Source organism: Colobus angolensis, unplaced genomic scaffold (genome assembly GCF_000951035.1).
Source record: "Colobus angolensis palliatus isolate OR3802 unplaced genomic scaffold, Cang.pa_1.0 Scaffold130, whole genome shotgun sequence".
NCBI lineage: Eukaryota > Metazoa > Chordata > Mammalia > Primates > Cercopithecidae > Colobus > Colobus angolensis.
Genome location: NW_012114253.1, coordinates 1385858 through 1411144, shown reverse-complemented (window position 1 = coordinate 1411144; position 25287 = coordinate 1385858). Strand labels below are relative to the sequence as shown.

At 38.7% G+C, this 25287-nt stretch overlaps 1 protein-coding gene across 2 annotated transcripts in view; it reads right to left on the bottom strand.

Moving 5' to 3' along the window:
• Positions 1 to 25287, bottom strand: part of EIF4G3 (eukaryotic translation initiation factor 4 gamma, 3) — a 374612-nt gene that overhangs the window by 118604 nt on the left and 230721 nt on the right. For both annotated transcript variants that reach the window (XM_011933977.1, XM_011933978.1), the window contains one exon: positions 19130 to 19969. In XM_011933977.1, coding sequence (XP_011789367.1) covers positions 19130 to 19969 — 840 coding nt within the window. The remainder of the gene's footprint in view (positions 1 to 19129; positions 19970 to 25287) is intronic.

The following is a 25287-nucleotide window of genomic DNA, read 5'->3' as shown; positions in this document are numbered from 1 at the left end:
CCCCTTTACAGAGAGTAAAGGCTGGAGCTAGAACTGAAACACAGATCTAACTTCCAAATCCTTCCCAACTCAACACTCTGCCTCTCAAGTCTGCCTTATCCTGCACTTTCTCGCCTGAATTCCAGCTTCGTTATTATCTTGGTTAAAGTTGTCTTTTGCTTTTGTAGCAGAATAGGATGTGCAGTTTACTGTCCCAACAGCACAGTATGTCATTAGGAAAATAAAATGGCAAAATGACGCTAAGTAGAAGGTTTGTTCCAAAAAGTTCAGTGGAGGACAGTCCATTAAGCAATTGTCGACACCGAGAACAAAGATGACTTCAATGAGACCACTGGCGTATTTTTGAGGCCTCTGTTTTTACTGCTCTGTTTGCAGCCTTAGGCACTTTTGCATTTCAATAAGAAACTTTTGAACCACTTCTACCATCATCAAAAAAGACTGCAATTTAATTCAAGGTAAACCTAGTAGAGATGCAAAAAGTCAATCACTATAGCACAAATATGTAATTTAATTAGGAAAGAGACTATAACACACATAGTTATCGTTCCATCTACTCAACACTTTTCATCTCCAAATAAAATGCTACAGCTGACTGCCTTGAATATGTAAACCTAGATGGAAAAAATATATATATACTTTCCATCTGACCATCAGTGAATCTACTTTACCAGACTGCAAACCGCAGAGAAATTTGCTCTAACCTTAATATGTGGGAGCTACTATGAGTAATAAAAAATACACTCTAACAGGGACCATCACTTACTCCCTTCTCTCTTCACCTTACCCATCCCAATATTTATATATCTGTCTCTCTATAAAATTATCAAGTTCTCCGTGGAAAGGGACTTTGCCTCATTCATCTCTGTGGTGCTAGAGGTCAGAAAAGGGCCTGTCACATGGTAGGTATAAATTAGCATTGCCAGAACAAATGAAATCTATCTATTAACCAATTTAATTCTGGATTTTGTACCAAAAATAGTGAAGCATGGATTTATAACATCTCTTTTGGCACATCATAAAAACTTATGGTTTAGTCATTCGTATTTCTTGGTTTTCCATGACAGTTCCTGGTTTGAATATTCTTCTCTAATGTGTCCCAAAATATGGAGAATAGGCAGTCAAAAGGGTATTCTAATTTACTCATTTTAACGTAACATTTTAGAGAAGATCTAGAGTCTGTTATTGAAATTTAAAGAAAGAACTGCCAATATCTATTTATTCCAACTTTATCTGTTGATGTTTGTTGAACTGAATACTACTAAATCTTATCTCCAAAAAACTGGAATTTTTCTGCGCTCTAATGAAAACATAATGATACAAGTGGTATCAGAAATTAACACAAAAAATAAATTCTTAAGAAACATTTCCATTCTCTGCATTTATATTACTGAAGAATAATAATTGATATTAATAAGAAGTGAGGCATTGCAAATCTTGAGGAATATTAGAAATCATTCAAAACAGACTGGTAGGTGCCTTTTGAAATTTGACAATCTGGCCGGGCGCGGTGGCTCAAGCCTGTAATCCCAGCACTTTGGGAGGCCGAGACGGGCGGATCACAAGGTCAGCAGATCGAGACCATCCTGGCTAACACGGTGAAACCCCGTCTCTACTAAAAAATACAAAAAACTAGCCGGGCGAGATGGCGCCTGTAGTCCCAGCTAGGCGGGAGGCTGAGGCAGGAGAATGGCGGAAACCCGGGAGGCGGAGCTTGCAGTGAGCTGAGATCCGGCCACTGCACTCCAGCCTGGGCGACAGAGCGAGACCCCGGCAAAAAAAAAAAAAAAGAAATTTGACAATCTGTGTTTCACATATATCAGATAAATCATCATGAGAGAATTATTTGTTTTTGTTTCTGAGATGGAATCTCACTCCTGTCACTTAGGCTGGAGTGCATGCAGTGACACAATCTCGGCTCACTGCTACCTCAGCCTCCTTGGTTCAAGCAATTCTCCTGCCTCAGTCTCTGGCATAGCTGGGACTACATGCACTACCACACTTGGCTAACTTCTATGTTTTTAATAGAGATGGGGTTTCACCATGTTGGCCAGGCTGATCTCAACTCCTGACCTCAGGTGATCCATCCGCCCACCTTGGCCTCCCAAAGTGCTGGGATTACAGGCGTGAACCACCTCACCCAACCGAAAATTATTATTTGAATGAGACCTAAGACACATATAACTGCAAAATTTATAATTAAACTTGCTTCTGGCTTCAATTATGACAAAAGTGATTCATATGAACAAAAAAATTTCACAACAAACGAGGAAAAACGGAAAAAGTCTTCTCTTTCCCACCTTGCTCCTAGAAAATCATTATTATTTCCTACTTATCCTCAGAAAATAGTGGTGTATATGCAAGCACATATATGTGTGCATTATACATGTGAATGTACATACAGGTTTCTCCTTTATTTATACTATAAATACTCTTTTACACTTTGGTATGGCTTTAAAATGAGTAAAACTCATTTGTAAGATACACAGAAAAGCCATGTTTTAGGGGTTATTCATGATTGATACAATTTATGGAACATCAATGTATAATATGATGTCAAAGGGAGGTTTTCCCTACATGATCAGGTATACTGATTTAAATATTTCAAATGTCACTCAAATCTTATTTGAATTATGTTAAAAACTAAAATAAATTATGACAGTCTGGGACTCAATACTGTTGAATGAAAGAGAACTATTAACGACGGTATTATATTACAAAAGCCCTAACAGTTTTTGGATGTTATTGATCATCTCATTGAATACTGAACGCTATCACATACATAATGACTTCTACTTTTATTTCTATACCTTTTAGCAACAGGGTGTTGCTATGCTGCCCAAGTTGGAATGCGGTGACACCATCATAGCTCACTGCAACCTCGAACTCCCGGGCTCAAGCAATCTTTCTGTCCCAGATTCCTGAGTACCTCCAACTACAGGCATACGCCACCACGCCTGGCTAATTTTTAAACTTTTTGTAGAGAAAGGGTCTCTCTGTTGCCCAGGCTAGTCACGAACTCTGGGCCTCAAGTGATCTTCTTACCTCAGCCTTGCAAAGTGCTGGGATTATACGTGTGAGCCACAGTAGCCAGCCTATTTTTATTCCTTAAACACTGCACTTGTATTAAGGTGATGCCTAGGTTACATGCACGAATTCTGGAATTGGCAGAAACTTGGAGAGAGGTATTAACTAATGAATTGGGAAAGATACATTCTGTGCTTTTTGCTGTCCCTTACTAATTACTCAGGGTGAGCACACTTGACTTTGTATCCCTTGCTATCATCTACCTGTTTATCCAGCTGTAGCTTTATGTAAATATTATATTCATCTTTTATATAAAAATATCTTACTTTAGTAAGAACTATTTTAAATGATTTTAACTTTTGAATGCTGAAGTCTAAGATTTGTTTACAGGATATATAGCTTAATTTGAGAGGCAATGTTACAAAGATGTGGCTATGAGTATAAACTGTAGAGTTGAAATTTGAATTCTGATTCTACCAATTATTAACTATATAACCTTCAGCAAATATCATCTCCTCCATGCCTCATTCTCCTCTTCTGTAAAGTAAGGACAATAGAGTTGTTGTGAGGGTTAAAGAATTTACCACAGTGTCTGATAAATAGCAAGCATTTAATCAGTGATAGCTACTATTATTAAAATCAACAGGCCAGGCATGGTAGCTCATGCCTGTAACTCCCGCACTTTGGAAGGCCAAGGCAGGAGGACTGCTGGAGGCCAGGAGTTCAAGACCAGCTGGGCAATATGGCGAGACTATGTCTCTACAAAAAGTTAGCTTGGTGAGGTGGCATGCACCTGTAGTTCCAGCTACTCAGGTGGCTGAGGTGGGAAGACTGCTTGAGACCAGGAGGTCAACTCCGCAGTGAGCCATGTTTATGCCACTGCACTCTAGCCTGGGTGACAGAGCAAGGCCCTGTCTCAAAGAAAAGAAAAGGAAAAAAAAAAAACTACAAATTTTTCTTACCAGGGTGGTGATTTTAAATATACCTGATTTGTTACTATCAGATATTCTAAAAAACAAGACAAAACAAAAACCCAACAAAAACATCAACACAAATCTATACATTTGCTGAAATGAGTAAATAAACATTTAATAAAAGCTCTCAGGGGATCAGAAAAATAAAAGCTTTACTAATTCTGGAGATGTAAAAGAAGTTGGAGAGGTAAAATGTATACATATCAATATGCATAAAGTACTATGAGTATTTTAAATTGACATAATTATATTTATATGTTTAAGGGTTCAAGGAATTATCAGAATAGAAAACCTTGTGAATACAGTCATATTGAAAAATTGAAAAAAAATACATTTTTTTTTCCTTGAGGTGGAGTCTCACTCTGTTGCCCAGGCTGGAGTGCAGTGGCGCAATCTGGGCTCAGGGCAACCTCTGCCTCCTAGGTTCAAGCAATTCTCCTGCCTCAGCCTTCTTAGCAGCCGGGATTATAGGTAACTGACACCACACCCAGCTAATTGAATTGAGCAGGTTCCTTAATGTGGTCTAGGTTGAAGACAGCATCAAGGAAACAATGCAGGAATTAACACTCATCAAATAGGTGTGGGAGATTGGCAAAAAGATTAAAAAATAATATTAAAGCAAAGCTAGGATGAAATACGATAGAGTTTCAAGGCTCATCTGGGAGCCTGGATCTTGTATCCTCGAAACGACTATTTCTACAGGTCTTAGACAGATATTTGGCATCCAGCAGCAATATTTTCTCTGGAAGAATTTTCTGGAAAATGTGCACTTTAAACACTTTTCCAGAGAAGTCTGAAAACAGAGTTGTAATAGCTGAGGTGTAAGATAATGACACACTGAAATGGAGTGAAAAGAAATGGGGATTGAACAGATGGGTGAATAAAATGAATGGTTTGATAGGTGGAAAGAAGAGACAGATACAGAAGAGTCTCAGGTAGAAGAGTTGAAGGAAGACTTACAGAGGGTGGCTGAATTGGGCCAAAAACATAAGGGACCAAGTTACAAACAAAGAAAAAGCAGAATCACTACTTCTAAAACACAGATCCTTTAAGTTCTGATCACAGGGAACAGCTCTGCTTTCCGGGCCCAACTGTGTATTTCATATTTGTGACATCAAGCAATGCCTCTAGAATGATTGCTACAGGTGTTTTTCTGTTTTTTGACAAGGTCTTACTCTGTCGCCCAGGCTGGAGTGCAGTAGTGTGAACATGGCTTAGTGCAGCCTCAATCTCAAAGGCTCAAGCAATCCTCCCACCTCATTCTCCAGAGTAGCTGGGACTACAGGCACACAACACCATGCTTGGCTAATTTTTTACTTTTTTTTATAGGGACGAGAGGTCTCCGTATGTTGCCCAGGATGGTCTTGAACTCTACAGGTGGAACATTCAATACAGAGCTGAGAACACCCTCTCAAACTGAGGTAAAATGTAACTAGCAGTAAAGTAATAAAACAGAATAAAAACAATACAGTTTTTATTTATATACTATATAAGTAAATAAATAAATTTATACAACAATAGCATAACATGTGTCAAAAGAGGAAATAATTTTTGGCTATACAGAAATACTCCTGTATCTCTGATACTATCAATTGTGGTGTTCTGGTTGAAATTTAATTCCTCAATTTTTAAGCTATAACTTCCCTAAGCAAATCCTTATATAGATTCTGGTGGCACCACCATATCATACTCAGTTTTCTTTTTTGTGAGACAGAGTCTCACTCTGTTGTCCAGGCTGGAGTGCAGTGGTGTGATCTTGGCTCACTGCAACCTCCACCTTCCGGGTTCAAGACTCTCCTGCCTCAGCCTCCTGAGTAGCTGGGACTACAGGTGTGCACCACGACGCCTGGTTAAAATTTTGTATTTTTAGTAGAGACGGGTTTCACCATGTTGGCCAGGATGGTCTCCATCTCCTGATCTCGTGATCGGCCCACCTCAGCCTCCCAAAGTGCTGGGATTACAGATGTGAGCCACCACACCAGGCCCCTCTTTTTCTTTATACAGTATTTGTTAACATGTAATTTATGTATCATAAAATTAACCTTTTAAAACTATATAATTTAATGGTTTGTGGTATATCCACAGTTGTGTGACCATTACTGCTATCTAACTTTAGAATATTTTCATCACCCCAGAAAGAAGCTTGGTATGCATAGCACTGCCTCCCCACTTTCTTCTCTCCCCAACCCCTGGCGAGCACTAATTTATTTTCTGCTTCTATGGATTTGCCTATTCCAGACATTTCATACAAATGGAATCATATAAAATGTGGTCTTTTGTGACTTTTTTCACTTAGCATAATGTTTTTAAGGTTCATCCATTGTATACCATGTGAATTTCATTCCTTATCATGGTCCAATATTCCATGGTATGTATATATCACATTTTGTTTATTCATACATCAGTTGATAAACTGATTCGGGTTGTTACCACTTTATGACTGCCCTATTCATTTTTTCCCCCATTCTTCTGAATTTTCTCTGTCTTTCTTCCTAATTTTCCACTCCTGCCAAAGCAGGAAGTTAATGATGGTATTACCATCCTCAACTCAATTGCAGATTTTCCTTCACTGTTCTAAGCAGGCCTTCTCCTTTACCAATCACAGCAGAGGTCACCTTGAGATGTATCTACTGTGAAGATAAATGACATAATGGGTACAAAAACTTTTAATCAACATTATACATGCAAACGGCCTATCCTAAGGGATTTTCCACCATCTTATGTCCCAGATTTTATTAAAAACGTTTCAGAAGGTATTCAACTTCTTGAGCTTCCTTTCTTTGAAAGATAAATTTCTCAAGGCAAAGATCATGATATCCAACTCTTTTGTGTATTAGTAGAGTTCAAAGGGAACATTTGGGCTCTTAATACAAGCTGAAAATAGAAGTATCAATATTATGTAATATTCAGAGTGCTTAATATGTGTCAGATGTTGTGCTAAGTACTTTACATACATCACCATTTTATCTTTACTACAATTCTATAAGGTAAATACTATTATTATCTTCATTTTCTAGATGAGAAACAGACTCAAAGAGGTTAGGAAACTCATGCAAGGTCACAGAGACAGACAAGGAAAAAGGGTAAGACTCAGGAGTGTTTGATTCTGTTGCTTTGATCTTACCGCTAAATTTTACTGCCAGTGTTTAATCAAATACACGAAAAATTACATTCAGATCCTATGCCTATGTAGGTATAGACACACTTTGAAGATATTGTGGGTTTGTTTCCAGACCATGGCAATGAAGTTAACATTGCAATAAAGCGAGTCACACATTTTTGGTTTCCCAGTGCGTATAAAAGCAATGTTTCTACTAAATGGTAGTTTATTAAGTGTGCAATAGCATTATGTCTAAAAATAATGCATATACCTGAATTAAATAATACTTTATTGCTAAAACATACTAATGATCATCTCAGCCCTCAGTAAGGTGTAATCTTTTTGTTGGTGGAGGGTCTTACCTTGATGATGATGGCTGCTGCCTCAGCAGGATAGTGGTTGCTGAGGCATGAGAGCGGCTGTGGCAATTTCTTACAATAAGACATCAATGAAGTTTGCTGCAACACTTGACTGCTCCTTTCATGAATGATTCCTCTGTATCATGTGATACTATTTGATAGCATTTTACCCCTTCCTTTCATACCCTTCCACTGTTTTATCAACTAAGTTTATGTAATATTCTAAATCTTTTGTTGTCATGCCTACAATGTTCACAGTATCCTCACCAAGAACAGATTCCAACTCAAGAAACCATTTTCTTTGCTTACTCATTAAGAAGCAACTCCTTATCCATTCAAGTTTTGTCATGGAATTGCAGTAACTGAGTCACATTTCCAGGCTTTAGTTCTATGTTTTTGTTTTCCTAGAGTTGGGGTCTCACTATGTTGCCCAGGCTAGTCTCAAGCTCCTGGCCTCAAGCAATCCTCCTGCCTCAGCCTCCCAAATGCTGAGATTATAGATGCATGGCACCATGCCTAGCCAGGCTCCACTTCTAATTCTAGTTATCTTGCTACTTCCATCACATGTGCACTTCTATTGAAGTTTTGAGACCCTCAAAGTTATCCATGAAGGTTACAATCAACTTCTTCCAAATGCTTATTAATGTTGATATATTAACCTCCTCGTCCCATGAATCACAATTTTTTTTTTTTTAAGAGACAGGAATTTTGCTGACGTGTCTCCTTTTTTGTGCAGACTAACTTTGAAGTTCTTAGCTCAAACAATCATCCCACCTCAGCCTCTTGAGTAGCTGGGACTACAGGCATGCTCCACTGCACCCACAGATGTTTTTAATGGCATCTAGAATGCTGAAATTGTTTTAGCTATTTCGTGGAGAACAAATTTGAAGTAGGGGTAAAACCGGAGCTAGGGAAATGACAAGCATCCACACATAAGTGAGGGCTAAATAAGGCAGAAGGAGGAAATGAAGAGGAGGGAACACATGCCACAAACAAATCAGATTTCCAGGAGGTTTTTAATTTAGTTTGCCCAGATCCATCACAGGAATCACTATCTATGGCAGCTATAGCCATACAAAATGTACTTATTAAATAATAAGGCTTCAAAGTCAAAATTACTCCTTGATCTCAGGTTACTAGGTGTGTTACCAATGTGCAGAAATATTCAGCAGGCTTGTAAGAGTCAGTAAGCCATGCTGCAAACAGATGTGTCATCATCTAGGCTTTGTGGCTCCATTTATAGAGCACAGGAAGAATAGATTTAGCAGAATTCTTAAGGGCCTGAGGACTTCCCATATGGTAAATGAGCACTGGCTTAAAATTGAAGTCACTGGCTGTATAAGCCCCTAACAAGTTATCAGCCTGTCTTTTGTAGCTTTAATGCCAGCTATTGACTTCTCCTCTTTAACAAGTCAGCCTGTCTTTTGTAGCTTTAATGCCAGCTGTTGACTTCTCCTCTTCTCCTCTTTTACCGTAAAAGTGCTGGATGGGGCCAGGCATTGTGGCTGATGCCTGTGATCCCAGCACTTTGGGAGGCCAAGGTGGGCAGATCATGAGGTCAAGAGATTGAGACCATCCTGGCCAACATGGTGAAACCCTGTCTCTACTAAAAATACAAAAATTAGCTGGGTGTGGTGGTGCACACCTGTAGTCCCAGCTACTCAGGAGGCTGAGGCAGGAGAATCGCTTGAACCCAGGAGGCGGAGGTTGCAGTGCAGGAGGCGCCACTGCACTCCAGCCTGGCGATAGAGAGAGACTCCGTCTCAAAAAAGAAAGTAGGTAAATGGTATCTTCTTCTAACATAAGGCGGTTTCATCTACAATATCAGTATCTGTTGATTTTCAACAAATATTGAAAATGTGTAATTTAGTGTGGCCACTACCATCAATTATCTTAGCTAGACCATCTGGAAAACTTCCTGTGGCTCCTCTATCACCACTTGCTGCTTCCACCTTGCACTTTTACGTTATGAGGACATCTTTTCTCAATCTCATGAGCTAAGCTCTGCTAGCTTCAAACTTTTCTTCTGCAGCTTCCTCACCTCACTCAGTCTTCACAGAATTGAAGAGACTTAGTGCACTGTTTTGGATGAGGCTTTGACTTAAGAGAATGTTGTGGCTGGTTTTATCTATCCAGACCACTGAAACTTTCTCCATGTCAGCAAAAAGGCTGTTTTGCTTTTGTATCATTTGTGTGATCACTGGAGTAGCACTTTAAACTTCCTTCAAGAACTTTTCCTTTGCATTCACAACTTGACTGTCTCAAGGGGCCTAGCTTTCAGTCTATCTCAGCTATCCATATATCTTCCTCACCAAGCTTAATCATTTCTAGCTTTTAATTTCAAGTGGGAGACGTATGACTCTTCCTTTCACTTGAACACTTAGAAGTCACTGCAGGGTTATTAATACCCTAATTTCAATATTGTTGTATCTCAGGAAAGAAGAAGGCCCAAGGAGAGGGAGAGAGATGGAAGAACTGCCGGTTGGTAGAGCAGTCAAAACATACATATTTCTCGATCAAGTCTGCCGTCTTACATGGTTATTGGTGCCCTAAAACAATTACAATAGTAACATCAAAGATCAGTGATCACAGATCACTGTAACACATATAATAATGAAAGGTCTGAAATACTGTGAGAATTACCAAAATGTGACAGAGACAGGAAGTGAGCACATGCTGTTGGAAAATGGCACTAACAGGTTTGCTCAACACAGAGTTGCCACAAACCTTCAATTGGTAAAAAAACAGTATCAGTGAAAGCACAATAAAGAGAAGTGCAATGAAATGAGGTATGCCTGTATAGTCAGAAGACTCCTACTATATGGCACCTTTGAAATAATCTCCAGGCTTCTAGAACACTGGTGGATTACTGTAGCTGACGATGCAGAGGAATGAGAGGACATGGATACCAGAAGACCTTGTCATAAAACTTGAGAAGCTTAGAGTTTATCTCGCAGGATATTTCCCCCAATCTTTCACAGCATCCTGAAGGGCTTAAAAAGATGTGAAAGAAGAGTGACAAAGCTAGATCTGTATTTTGAAAAGATGATTTCGGCCACTTGGTGGAGAACAATTTCAAGTGGGGGCAAAACTGGGGCCAAGGAAATGACAAGCATCCACACATAAGTGCAGGGATAAGGTTGGGGAAGAAGGAAACAGAGAGGAGGAAACAAATGCCACAAATACATTAGATAAAACCAGGGAACCGACTGGGAGCCGGTGTATAACACAGTTCTGGTGTATAAAACAGAGCCGGAATATAAAACAGTTCCATCAGCTGGGAGTGGTGGCTCACACCTGTAATCCCAGCACTTTAGGGGGCCGAAGCGGGCAGATCACAATGTCAGGAGTTTGAGATCAGCCTGAACAACATGGTGAAACCCCATCTGTACTAAAAATACAAAAATTAGCCAGGCACGTTGGCACGCACCTGTAATTCCAGCTACTCGGGGCTGAGGGAGGAGAATCGTTTGAACCTGGGAGGCGGAAGGCTGTAGTGAGCTGAGATCGCACCACTGCACTCCAGCCTGGGCAACAGAGCGAGACTCCATTTTGGGAAAAAAAAACAAAAACAAAAACAAAACCAAAACAGGGTACCTTGTGAAATTACTGGAAGGGAGAAAAGGGGATTCAAAAGGGAGATTCGTCAATAGTGGCTTCAGGGTTTAGTTTAATTAAAGCCAGTGCTATAACCTGAGATGAAAGAATAGGCTTAGAGGAATAGGGGACTGGTTTAGTATTGGATACACTGAATTTGAGATACTTTGAGATTTCCAAGTGGAGATATTTGTCAGATAACTGGAAATTTAAGATTGAAGTTTAGGCCGGGCGCGGTGGCTCAAGCCTGTAATCCCAGCACTTTGGGAGGCCGAGACAGGCGGATCACGAGGTCAGGAGATCAAGACCATCCTGGCTAACCCGGTGAAACCCCGTATCTACTAAAAAATACAAAAAAACTAGCCGGGCAAGGTGGCGGGCGCCTGTAGTCCCAGCTACTGGGGAGGCTGAGGCAGGAGAATGGCGTTAACCCGGGAGACGGAGCTTGCAGTGAGCCGAGATCCAGCCACTGCACTCCAGCCTGGGCGACAGAGCGAGACTCCATCTCAAAAAAAAAAAAAAAAAAAAGATTGAAGTTTAGAGGAGGAGTTGGGACAGAGATAAAAATTTGGAAATCCTACTTTGGCCTCCCAAAATGTGGGGATTACAGGCATGAGCCACTACACACAGCTGATGGAACTGTTTTATATTTTGACTGTTGTGATTACATGGCTTTCTGTGCTAGTCAAAACTCACAGAAATGAATACTAGCTAACAAGGGTGAATTTTACTGCATATAAATGACACTCAACCTAACTTAAAAGAGAGAGAGAAAGAGAGAAAGAAAGAGAGAGAGAGAGAGAGAGAGAGAGACCAATAGTGGTAAAATGAGGCAAAAAGACTACGAAGATAAACTTACGTCTACTGATGACCCTGCTGAGGAAGATTCAACTGGCATATTAGGAGCACAAATCAAACTATATGTTAGTTGAATAGTAAAAAGAATAGTAGAAGAAATGGTAGACTATTCTTAAACAGTTTGGGACAGAAGAAAATGATACCATTTAAGTGGCAGCTAAATGGATATGTGGGATTCAGAGAGTGTCTCTGGCATGAGAGACACATCAGCATGTTTACAGACAGTAAGAAGGTGGTAGAGAGGCAGTGAATACATACGAGACTGTAAGAGACAGCTAAGAGAGCTTGATGAAGGTTTCAATATAGCCAGGTTTGTAAGGGGGCAGAAAGTTTAAAAAAGGCATACCCAGTGTCCTCAATGTTCTCAATGAAGAAGGAGAGGAGGTCATGTGCTGCAGGTGAATAGCGCTGGGCAGAGTACAGAATTTTCAACAGAAAAATCATAAAAATAATGGTTGGGATGGACAGTGGGAATTTGTAGTTGCACTCACAGCACTTAACAGTGGTGTGATCTTCTCCAGTAGTGCTGTGCCTACTGGAGTTTAATAGACAAAGTAGAGGTTATAGTAGTCATTCAAAGGTTTTCATAGGTATGTTTTTCAAAAGGAAAAACAGGAAAATCACAAATTTTGTAGAGGGTAGCTCAAATAATCCTCCTCTTCTTTGCTCAAATCTTACCTCCTACTGAGGCCTATGACTCTGATCATATTACTTAAATACTACAACCTGTTGCCCGTTGGCATTCCTCACCCTGTTTTATTATTTTTATAGCACTTAAAACTAATACATCACTAGGGCTGGGATCTTTGTATTACTCATTCATAAATCTCAAGTGCATGGAACAATGACTGACACATAGTGGGCCTTCAGTAACTACTTTGGTTGAAACAGGTGGGCTTTCACGTTTCACTTTGAACCTAGGTCACAAGCATAAAGTATAACTGTCAAATCCTGAGGTAACTTTGTATTGACACACCATATCTTAATAGAAACATGACATAAAGGAAGGGGTGGTAATTCTCCTGTGAGCCTGAGAAAGCTGATTTACCATTCTGAGTCTTATTTTTGTCACCAGCAAAACAGAAATAACTATATCCCAGGAATAACTGTTCAAATCACAAGAATATGCTTGAAATGCCCGGGAAGGCCTTTGGAAACAGAAAAATGTACAATAATTTTTATTATGATTGCGACTAAATTACCAAGTATTTTAATACAGTAATAGAAAATGACAAAAATATATTGAAGGAAATGTATTTTGGGCATTTTTATGCATGAGTAGGGAAAATTATCTTTTTTCTTAATAAAGTCTTACTAAACTTATCTTCCTTATTTTGGCATACTTGTGCTTTTATTTTTTAATTCTAAATTTTTAAGGATACATAATAGTCATACATATTTGTGGGGTACATGTGATATTTTGATAAAAGCACATAATGTGTAATGACCAAATCAGGGTTATTGGGGTATCCATCACCCCAAGTGTTTATCTTCCTTGTGTTAGGAACATGGAAAGTTATCTTTTCAAAGGCAATGAGGCAACTGTGTGCAAGGTAATGATGGATATTAGAGAAAGGGAAAACTTACAGTAAAACTAGGTTTTCCTGAAGAGGTTTTCTTTAGACTGAGGGAGCACATCTCTAGGCTGGCTGAATTACCCTCTCTGGAAGCAGGTCAGTACAATAGTCCTTTGTGGTGGAGGAGGATTAGTTACTAAGTGTGGAGGAAAGGGAGTTACATTTTGAACAAAGTATATCTACTCAGGAAGATGTAGAACAAGTTAATATCCAACGACTGAGACTTTAGGGCTCATGTTGAAAGACATGAACTACTGTAAAAAACGGGGAGATCTATCCCACATAGAAAGGCAAGGAGGAACTACGTAAGGGACTTGCTAGGAGGCTCGACTAACAGGTGTCTGGGCTCATTCTGCAGTATATGAAAGAATTTGACCAGCATCAGTATTTTCCAAGGAATGCCTAAGAGTTTACTGGGGAGGGCAAAAAGAAAATAGGAATGGGATGGCAGAAACATACCTTTTAGGCAGCTTTGTTGGAAATAGTTTACCAACAAGGTGGAGAAAACCTTTATTTATCCCTAAGGATTACTCAGACTCAAGCCTCTGAAAACTGAAGCCAAGGGTCCTTGCTTTAAGGATCACTCTGCTGGTTTTGGTAGATGACAAAGAACCAGGAATGTGTAAGAGTTCTGTTCCCATGTTTCCAGAACACGTTTCTGTAGAAGCTAAATTATAAGGATGCACAGTAGTATAGTGTTTAGGCCAATGGGACACTCAAACCATTGGCGATCTACTTTTGGCCCCAGCAACTAAATCTTCCAGAGATATTTCAAATATGTTTTAGAATATGTAAGTAGAGCAAAGATTAGAATAAATTTTATTATTTAAAAGATTAGTCATTTTTAGTTTAATCTAGGAAAACTGATAGACTTTTACATCTCTGGTTTTATGTTTGCTATGTTTATTTCTTTGAAAGTGCTCTGAATACTCTCACAGTTGAGAAAAAAGCAAGCGCTGTTATTAAAATATTTTCATTGCACTGAAGTATGCTCCCTTTACAGTTCAGTAAGTCTAAACTAAAAGAGAAAGCGGCAACTTGATTGGCTACACAGATCAGTATTTTGTTAACATTACCAAAACATACAGTTGTATCTCCACTTGAGAAATAAACTTACCATCTTATGTCCTATAGAATCTGGAAACCCTCCTACATCCTTAGCTGCGCTTACGAGAATATGAGGTCAGTGGATGATATCATCCTTACATTCCTAGGGGTATAGGAGGGTGTGCCAGTCTCTATAACCAAGGAATTTGTATCTTTAACACCCGTAAGAAAAGAGAGATCTTGGATCCCTGCAAAGTGGGAACTTGGAACTGAGATACTCACATAAAGCTCTGAGACTCCTAAATGGGTGACATGCTCAGTGAAAATATAGCTTAAAAAAGAGAGAGGGAATAAACCACTGAACCAACACAGTGATGATGAGAAAGCATGTTGTTTCAACTGGATGGAGAGAAGATTGCTGCTACCCTGAAAATTGGTATCCATGCCATAGGGCATGGCTGTCCTTAGACTTTGGGACAGAATTGTACCTCTAGGACATTAAATCCAGATTTAGTTCCAACAAACATTAAACCTAGATTTAGTTCCAGCAAATGCTTTCCCCAAGACATGCAGCAGATAAAGTAAACACAAACTTGTTTTAGAATAACTTGCCATCAATCTACATCCAGGAAAATTTATCTGAGTAAGTTCATAAAACAAACTTACAAAATATACATTAAAAATGTACTATGAGCAGGAGCCAAAAAAACAAAATAAACAGAAAAATTAGAAATCTCCCTCTGCCTAAGAAAATTCAAATAATGGCTTTACATCTGATATAGATAAAAATAATAAAATAAAAAAGTCATGATTCTTTTAAAAAGTGGGAAAGTTAATGTTACATACTATACATCACATACATTCCTAAAATTGTAGAAAACGAACTCCTAGATGATTAATGGTGAATGCTTTCCCACAAGTTCAAAACACTCTTTTTCCCCCCCACCAGATATACAGAATAAACAATAAAAATTCCCAAGACTTTAATAAATCATCCAAGTAGTATCTAGTTTTATGCATTTAATTATTGAAGTGACGGAGATATTAAAAGTGTGGCCAATAGCTGAGGCTTTTCAGAGTACACTGAAGATATATATACACCAAATTCTAATTTTACAGAGCTTGTTCTTCAGTCCGAAAACAACTGATGCTTTTTTTAGATGGGGTCTTGCTCAGTTGCCTAGGCTGGAGTGAAGTGGTGCAATCTCAGATCACTGCAGCTTCCGTCTGTCCCACCTCAGCCTCCAGAGTAGCTGGGATTATAGGCACACCAGCACACCAGGGTAATTTTTGTATTTTTAGTAAAGATGGGGTTTCACCATTTTGGCCAGGCTGGTCCCGAACTCCTGACCTCAGGTGATCCACCCTCCTTGGCCTCCCAAAGTGCTGGGATTACAGGCGTGAGCCACCATGCCTGGCCTCAACTGATGCATTTTTATTCATTCAGAAATACGATCTAGAATAGTTACAAGAAAATGTTTTGCAGCAGAACTAAAAGATACCATATCCCTTATGTTATGACTTTCCTGCTTTAACCGACTATCTCTATACCAACTGATATAAATGTTATTTATGTATCAGGTTTCCAAAGCCAGCTTTGAGGTGTTTCATCCACAAGCAGAGACAAGTAAAAACTATTCTCAAAAGTCACCACCAAAAGACTCATATGCAAACCAGACTGTTGTGGTGTTATGATTTATTAACTTCTCAAAGTAAATGGCTGTCATAATTTATTAACTTCTCAAAGTAAACAAGGTATAATAGTGAATATTAAGTGAATAAGTACAAATAAATTGCAGTCATTAAGCATATGACTACGTCAGGTGGATATACTTAAAGACTGGAGGTAATTTTAATTTTCATTGTTAACTTCTGTGACAAAACCATTAAAAAATATTGAGACAGAAATGAATGGGTCAGAAATGCTTCTGAGGCTTTATAATTTAAAAACTGCTGGCCGGGCGCGGTGGTTCATGCCTGTAATCCCAGCACTTTGGGAGGCTGAGGTGGGCTGATCATAAGGTCAGTAGTTCGAGACCAGCCTGACCAACATAGTGAAACCCCATCTCTACTAAAAATACAAAAATTAGCCAGGCATGGTGGTGCACGCCTGTAATCCCAGCTACTCAGGAAGCTGAGGCACAACTGCTTGAACCTGGAAGCTGGAGGCTGCAGTGAGCCGAGATGGCGCCACTGCACTCCAGCCTGGGTGACAGAGCGAGACTCCATCTTAAAAAAAAAAAAAAAAGCTAGAGTTGCAGGGGTTCTTGAAGCTCATTTACTGTTGGATTTCAAAGACTATTAAGACTATTAAGATGTAAAAGGAAATTATAAAACTTGTAGTTCCCTTAAACACATAGGTTAAAAAATCATGAGACTAGAAAAATGCCAAGAAACTTTACCTTCCAACATCACAAACCTCGATGTCACTCCAAGTCATGAAAACAACAGTTCTTTATTTTCTAAGTGCTCTCTGGATTACCACTGAAGAATCTATACTCTTTGATTAAGGTGCTGGTGATCACAATACTAATATTGAGAGGATCTGCATTTCAAACAAATGTACCATGGTATGAACATTATTTAAACCAAAAGTCTGTTTGCCCATCCATCCCTAGGCACTGTCTTGCAATATCAGGCCATCTAAGTGGCAAACTGATTTTTAAAAAAGCATAAATGTCAGAAATGAGTGAAGTATGATTTTGATGCATGGTCTTTTCACTTTACACTTACTTCAATTCTGAGGTATGGTTTGTATTTTCAACTTATATTTCCCATGATTGTTTTGTTTTTCTTTGTTTTTACATTTTAAAAACATTTTTGTTCATTAGTTTCTCTCATTTTTGTAACTATCATATCACTGCAAATGAAAATGAACAATGAAGTGTCAAACAAATTACTGTTCTCCAACAAACAGGTGTTCTTTGGAGGGCATTGACCCATAGCCACACCAAAACCAAGGTTGTTTTCTTTTTTTTTTTTTTGAGATGGAGTCTCCATCTGTTGCCCAGGCTGGAGTGCGGTGGCACGATCTCGGCTCACTGCAACCTCTGCTTCCCAGATTCAAGCAATTCTCCTGCCTCAGCCTCCCAAGTAGCTGGGAATATAGGCCCACACCATGACGTCTGGCTTTTTTTGTGTGTTTCAGTGGAGACGGGGTTTCACCGTGTTGCCCAGACTGGTCTCGAACTCCTGAGCTCAGGCAATCCACCCACCTCGGCCTCCCAAAGTGCAGGGATTACAGGAATGATCCGCTACACCCGGCCCCAAGGTTGTTTTTCTAACTGACAAAACAAGGTCTAAGGTAATCTCTCCACCAAGGAAGAAGGTCCACTGTTTGTGATGGCACTATGAATACTGATGTCAATGGAAGACAGACAGTTGAAGAAACAGGTAATTTACAAAGACTTATGACAAATTTCTCACTGTTCCAATTGCCTTGCATTGTTTTCTTTTCTGCTGTGGCTCATGGTGTCCTACAAGATGTTCTACAGTTCCAAGAGGCTAGACACCTCTTACAGACACTGATGAGGAAATGGTCTCAAGAACTGAGCTGGGCAGAAAAGCCACATCTAAAAAGTAAGGATCAGTTTTTGGGTTTGTCAAATTTCCTTATTACACACCTCAAAATAGACAAAAATACTGAGGAAGCTGGTGACCAAAACCTACTCACTGCATGTCAAGAATCAACTGCTGGAGGAGCACTCATTTATCAAAAAGCCCAATTTACATATGCATTACTTAATCTGACAGGCATAAAGAAAGGAAATTATACAGCAAAGGACAATGTTGAAGAAGATAGGCTGTGCTGAATTGTTCAAAGCCAAAACTTCAATATTCCTAAGGGCTAACTTAGAATAGCTGATAAGCCTCAGATAACTTTTGATTAAACTTACAATAACCCAATGGTTAGTTCCTAAGGTCCCAGGTGATGCTACTTTAAAAAGAAATAATTTGAACTGGGAAGACTATAATAACTCCAAGGATATTACTGACCAGGTAAAACTGTACACAAAAAATAAAACTGTTTCAAAAGGCAAAGTGAGAGAACATTAAGCCTACCTGCAAGTGAATCAACAAGAGCATTATATTTTCAAAAATAGTTATAAACCTTTGATGTTCTGATTGCTATCTTCCTACATCTAAGATTTAAAAAGAGGTCATGCATAGAGGAGTTCCTTTAAGTTTAGGATTGACTGGGTTTTAAAATTCTAGGAAGACAGAATTAGGGACTATAGACCATCCTGGTTTTGTTTTCTAGCCCCAAAGCAGCAAAATTAAGCACTGAGAAACTGATTCATATGAATGAGGCAATAGCAACAACAACAACAATAAAACCCGACATGTTTCATGACATATACCTTGGAGGCATTTTGTATATTTGGAAATTCTCATTTGCATTTTTAGACAATGGAGTAACTCTTTTGCAGGTTGTACTAAAACACAAACACACCACTGAAGAAACCAGACTAGGAATTTCAGCATTCATTCGATGTTTCTGGAAGTCAAGGAAAGTAGCCAATTAAAAAATAACTCAAACACTGCCTCTTCTTCATGTTCAGCAAGCATGAGATTAATGGCAGAATGGCTTACCTGGGACAGGGCTCCTTCTTGAATTTAAGTTTTGAGAATCCAAAATCTCTTCTGTTTGCCCATCTGCTTCTACCTCTATTTTGTTTTGAATCTCTTTTGCATCTTCACTAAGGCAAGTTCTTATACTCTCCTCCTCCTCTAGGACTCTCTGGACTGTGATGGCAGCACTCGGAGAACTAACAGTAGTGGCGGCAGCAGGAACAATGACTGGAGTGGGAGGAGGAGAAGCTGGAGGAGTTGGAGGAGTTGGAGGAAAGGAAGGAACTGTGGAAGGGGTGATGGGAGTTGGGATACACTCCAGTTTCATTTCTTCTGGGGGATTTTCGAGAATCTCCAATTCAAGAGTCAATGGCAATACTTCCTGTTTTACTATTTCCACAGTGCTCTCCGTGGCTGGTAATTTTTCACTAACTCCATTTATTTCATTAATTAGGGTAGTACTAGAAATCAGTGGAATATCATTAGGTGCTACACTACAGGGTTTCTTGCATATATCACCATCATTTTCATTTGTTGGTAAAGGGTCTGATGTTTCTGTGCACGATGTGAGGCTGGGTACAGGAACTGTGTCTTCTCTTGAGGATGAGAGTTCACATCTGTCATCTATAGCAGTGGTGAATATTGGTTGGCTACCGAGAGCAGAAGAGGTGGGGGAAGCAACTGTACTTCGAACAATAGAAGAAACAGTGGTAGGTGATGGAGGCAGAGGAAGCTCTGCTATGGATACTATTGCAGTAGTTTCAGATGTCTGGCCTTCTTGTTCTTTCTTCTCTCCACTGAGGACCAGCCTAAGGACTGGGGAAGGAGACTTTAACACTGGATCTGGTTTTGGCTTCTCCTCTGGGGAAGAAAAAAATAAGTTTTAAGAATAATTCTTGGATCAGAGACTATATATTGTCTTGGGCCAATTCTTTCAATCTCTTACCCTAAATTACAGGCAGCAGAATAGAGACCAATATATTAGACTTATTCTGGTCTGCCAACAACATTGTCTCTTTTTTTCTTTCTTTCTTTTTTTTTTTACTTAAACCTACTATTTATTTGGTATCCAATACATAAAGTCTGTTTTGGAGTAAGAGAAGGAATCTATTCACCAAATAATTATATCAAGAATACAACTGAAAAGTTCATCAAAACTGAGGCTAAACCATTCTTGGTTTTGGAGTGAGGCTTTTCTTTAAGGTAGGAAAACCTTAATTCCTACCATCTCTTGTTCCCTAAAAAAATTTTTTTCCAGAGATATATTATAGTGGCAGAACAGTACAAGGGCAAACAATTAAAAATTAAATTATTATAAAGGGACTGATGTTATTTTTTATTCCATATATTTTTGTATTTGGGGAGGTAATTTTTATTTTAAAAAGCATTACTTGTATAAAAATTCAAGATAAAGCATCACATTTTATTTAATAAAATTTATTATCAGTGAAATCAAACTATTCTCAGTAACTGATAAAAATCAGTTTATAAATTAATTTACCCTTCAATTCTCAACGGAAGTATATAACCAGAAATAATGTAAGGTATAAAAATGGAAATTGCTGGGCTTGGTGGCACATGCCTGTAATCCCAACTACTCAAAAGGCTGAGGTGGGAGGATCACTTGAGCCCAGGAAATTGAGGCTGCAGTGAGCAGCCTGGGTGACCAAACAAGACCCCATCTCTAGACAAAATAAAAATAACAAAATTTATCTTGTGTCTTGACATGTAAAACAATTAATTAAGGCGAAAACAAAGTTAATACACAAATAAATCCAATGAAAAAGAAAACTTAATATACATATAGTATGAAAGTACTAGTATTTCATAGTATGAAATAGTTTGATATACAAAAATGCATCTGTGTATATATAGAGAGAAGGAGACAGAGAGAGAAAGAAACTGGTCATCATAACGAGGGTACCAGAAAAATACAAGGAACAATAATTAACAATAATTTCCACATTTTTATTAATAAATTCCAGGTAAATTGATATGTGATTCATCCCTGAGTAGAGGAAACCAAAGGAGATTTACACTGGCTTCCAGCCTTGTGCTTCCTTAGCACAATAAACAGGCTCCATGGAAAAACATACACTCATGAGTATGTTTATCAAATGACAACAAAAGATTCAAGCACTACTAAAAGACAACCTAAAATGAGACTTTACTTTTTCCAACAGAATTTTTTTATGCATCAATGAAAGTGAGTCTTTACAATAAATTGCAATTATGTGAATTATGACTGTCAGATAAACAGGTAGTAAATACTATCATTAAGATATTATTAATTCATTCACTGTAATGATAGTTATTAGTCTTAAACTACACTTTTATTTATAGGCACAGAAGCTAGTGCTTCTAAAATTGGACTTTTCTTAGTTACTGTAGTGATGAGATAGAATCAATAAGCTCTCATTGCCAAATCCCTCAAACTAAGTTGACAGGGCAACAGACAAAAGTATTTCAGGAAAACGTGTTTATTTTGTGTGCATGTGTGTGTGTGTGTGCACGCGTGCATGTGTGTGTTCATTCTAGATGGAACACGCCATACATAATACATAAATACAAACATGTACTTATCAAAATATCTTTGATGAAAATAATTTCCAGCTCACTGGAGTAACTGCTAAATAAGTCACCCAGATTACATAATGCCACTGTGAAAGCTTATCAGAATAACACCCTTTATGACCACTGACTGATACCTAGATGCAGTAAATTTCAAAATAGGGCAGGGTGTGATGGCTCATGTCTGTAATCTTAGCACTTTAGGAGGCTGAGATGGGAGGATCTCTTGAGCCTAGGAATTTGCGATAAGCCTCAGCAACATAGCAAGACCTTGTGTCTACAAAAAATAAAAAGATTAGCCAGGTGAGGTGGCGCAGACCTGTAGACCCAGCTACTCGGAAGGCCAAGATGGAAGGATCATTTGAGCCCAGGAGGATGAGGCTGCAGTAAGCTGTGATCATGCCACTGCACTCCAACCTGGGCAATAGAGCAAGATGCTGTCTCAAAATGAAAAAGGGAAAGGAAAAGTGGGGGGAAGGGGAGAATGGGAGTGGGAGAGAGGGAGAAGGAGAGAGGGAGAGGGAAAGGGGGAGGGGGGGGGAGAGAGGGAGGGATGGGGGGAGAGAGAGAGATTCTCACATTAAATATCTAATAAGAGTATGTCAATTCAATTATTAATGTTGGGAAACAATTTCTGATAGTAAAAAATCAAACAAAAGTAGACCTACAACTGACAAACTTCTATACACTCTTCAGAAAAATCTAGTATTGAAAAAATTAGGCCAGGCACGGTGAGCTCATGCCTGTAAATCCCAGCACTTTGGGAGGCCAAGGGGGAAGATCACTTGAGCCCAGGAGGTCTCGAACTACAAGACCTCATTTCTACAAGCTGGGCATGGTGGTATGTATTCATGGTCCCAGGTACTCAGGAGGCCAAGGTAAGAGGACCACCTGAGCCCGTGAGGTTGAGGCTGCAGTGAGCTGTCATCGCACCACTGTACTTCAGTCTGGGTGATACAGTAGAGGGAGACTCTATCTCAAACAAAACAAAACAAAAAAATTATGAGTTCTTCATTCTAAAATAAAAGTCCTTTAACCCACTAATTAAAGCTTTTATACAGAAAGCTGAAAACACAGTAGAGCTAAATTAAAAAAACAAAACAAAACACTTATTTTATCCCTCTAAAGACTTCTACTATAAAGAGTTTGGCCATCTTTCAGAATTTGTAGGAATTCCAACTTTAAGAATTTTTCTAACAATCATGAAAGGGGTAGCAAAGACAGATATCTAGAATATTTAAGGCAACACTATTTATATTATAATACAAGAAAAAAGGAGAAAAAAGGAAATCAATTAAATGTTCAACAATAGAGATTTTATTAAAGAAATGATGGTCTGGGCATATAATGGCATACTATGCAATATTTAAAATAGGTTTTTTAAAAGAGTATTTAATGATATGGAAAGTTGTTTGTAATAAAATATATGTTTTGTTCTGTTTCAAGACAGTCTTGCTCTGCTGCCTAGGCTGGAGTGCTGTGGTGTGATCTCAGCTCACTGCAACCTCCAGGCTCAAGCAATCCTCCTACCTCAGCCTCCCAAGTATCTGAGACCACACGTACAAGCCACCATACCTGGCTAATATTTTTATTTTTTGTAAAGACGGGGTCTTGCTATATTACTCAGCTGGTCTTGAACTCTTGAGCTCAAGCAATCCTCCTGCCTCGTCCTCCCAAAGTGCTTAGATTACAGGCATGAGCCACCGTATCTGGCAAGAATGTTTATTTTATTTTTTTTAGGCAGGGTACAAAAACTGTATGTAGAACCCAATTTGGTAACTTAAAAAAATACTTAGTACTAACATATGTGCATAGGTGAAAATCAGTTTATTAATAATGGCTCTGAGTAATCAGACACATACTTTCTCATTTTGCTTATCTGTAGTTTCCATAATGAGTGTCAAATTTATAAGAAGAATAAAATTGCTCCCTTTCATTCTCATATGGTGGTGGAATCAATGACCAAGACTAGGGTATCTTTTGGTTGTCACAAGTCTCTCAATGACTGAAATGCTATTGTCATTTAACAGGCAGAGAGAGGAATACTGAGCATCCTGCAATTTGAGGTACAGTCTCACTTGACAAAGAATAGGTCTAAATGCCAGCAGAGTCCCAAATGAACAACACTGCTATGAATGGTTGAATTACAAACAGAATACCATTCACTGAACACACTAGGTGCTTTCAACAGGCACTAAGATTAAGACTAAGGCACCAACTAACTTGTTTAATTATCCCTATCATATCCTCAATACAATGGATTTAATTTTCTTTCTCACTCAGTAAACAGCAATCATTTCAGCTGTGTACTATCAATACCAAGCAAAAATTTTAATTAATTCAACAGTTGTTCTCTCTACAAACCAATGTGAAGTATTCTCTATGTCTTCATAAGGTGTCAAACAAAGGTAAAATGGTAGATTTGTCTGGAACCTTGGCCTTTGTGTAAATATTCTAGCTGTTTCATGTCAAAAACTCTGTAAACCAGAAGCTTAATAATGGCAGCTAACATCTGTTAAGCACTTACTATGTGCCAGGAACTGGGTCAAATACCATACATACATTGTCCCTTGTAACTTTCACAGCCACCATTGGGGTAGAAATGATTATTTGCCTGTTTTACAGATAAGGAAACTGAGGGTTTTAGAGATCAGTCATAGGCCCAAGGTCATGTAAGTAGCAAGTGCTCAAGCCTGAGAATGATTTCAAAGCCCACATTCTTCCAACATTGTGGAGGAAAGGGGAGGCTTATGGAAACAGAAGTACTTAAGTCAATCAAGCAGGAGGGAGACTTTAGAGTTAACAGGAGATTCTGTAACTGAGTACACACTCTCAGTAATGACATTTCTATTGAGAAAGAAAAAAATAATCTGACTACAAAATGTAGAGACTCTGGGAGTAACATAACAATCTTTGAAAAAAGTCAGCTTTTATATGATAATTTCAAAAGGAATCTATATTTAAGAAGGAAATTTTGAAAAACTCTTTGGCTGGCCGAGGTGGCTCCCATCTGTAATCCTAGCACCTTGGGAGGCCATAGCAGACAGGTCACTTGAACTCAGGAGTTTGAGACCAGCCTACACAACATGGAAAAATCTCGCCTCTACAAATACAAAAACTAGCTGGGCATGGTGGTTCACGCCTGTAGTTCCAGCTACTTAGGAGGCTGAAGTGAGAGGACTGCTTGAGCCTGGGAGATGGAAGCTGCAGTGAGCCATGATCATGTCACTGCACTCCATCCTGGGTGACAGAACGAAACCCTGTCTCAAAATAGAAGAAAAAAGAAAAAAAAAATCCTCAGTGTAAAGAAAAAAAAAAACACATTTTCTCTAAAAAAATAGTAAGCCCTTTCCAACGTTACATAAATTTAATTAAAAAAAAAACTATGAAAACAGTAATATTTTAGATATCAGCAGGCTAATAGATGAAATTAGAAAAGCTACTGTTTGACCAGTCAAGAAAGAAAAAAGGAAGAGAGAAAGAGATGAAAGAACGAGAGTGAGAGAGCAAGAGGAAGAAAGAAAGAAAGAAAGAAAGAAAGAAAGAAAGAAAGAAAGAAAGAAAGAAAGAAAGAAAGAAAGAAAGAAAGAAAGAAAGAGAAAGAAAGA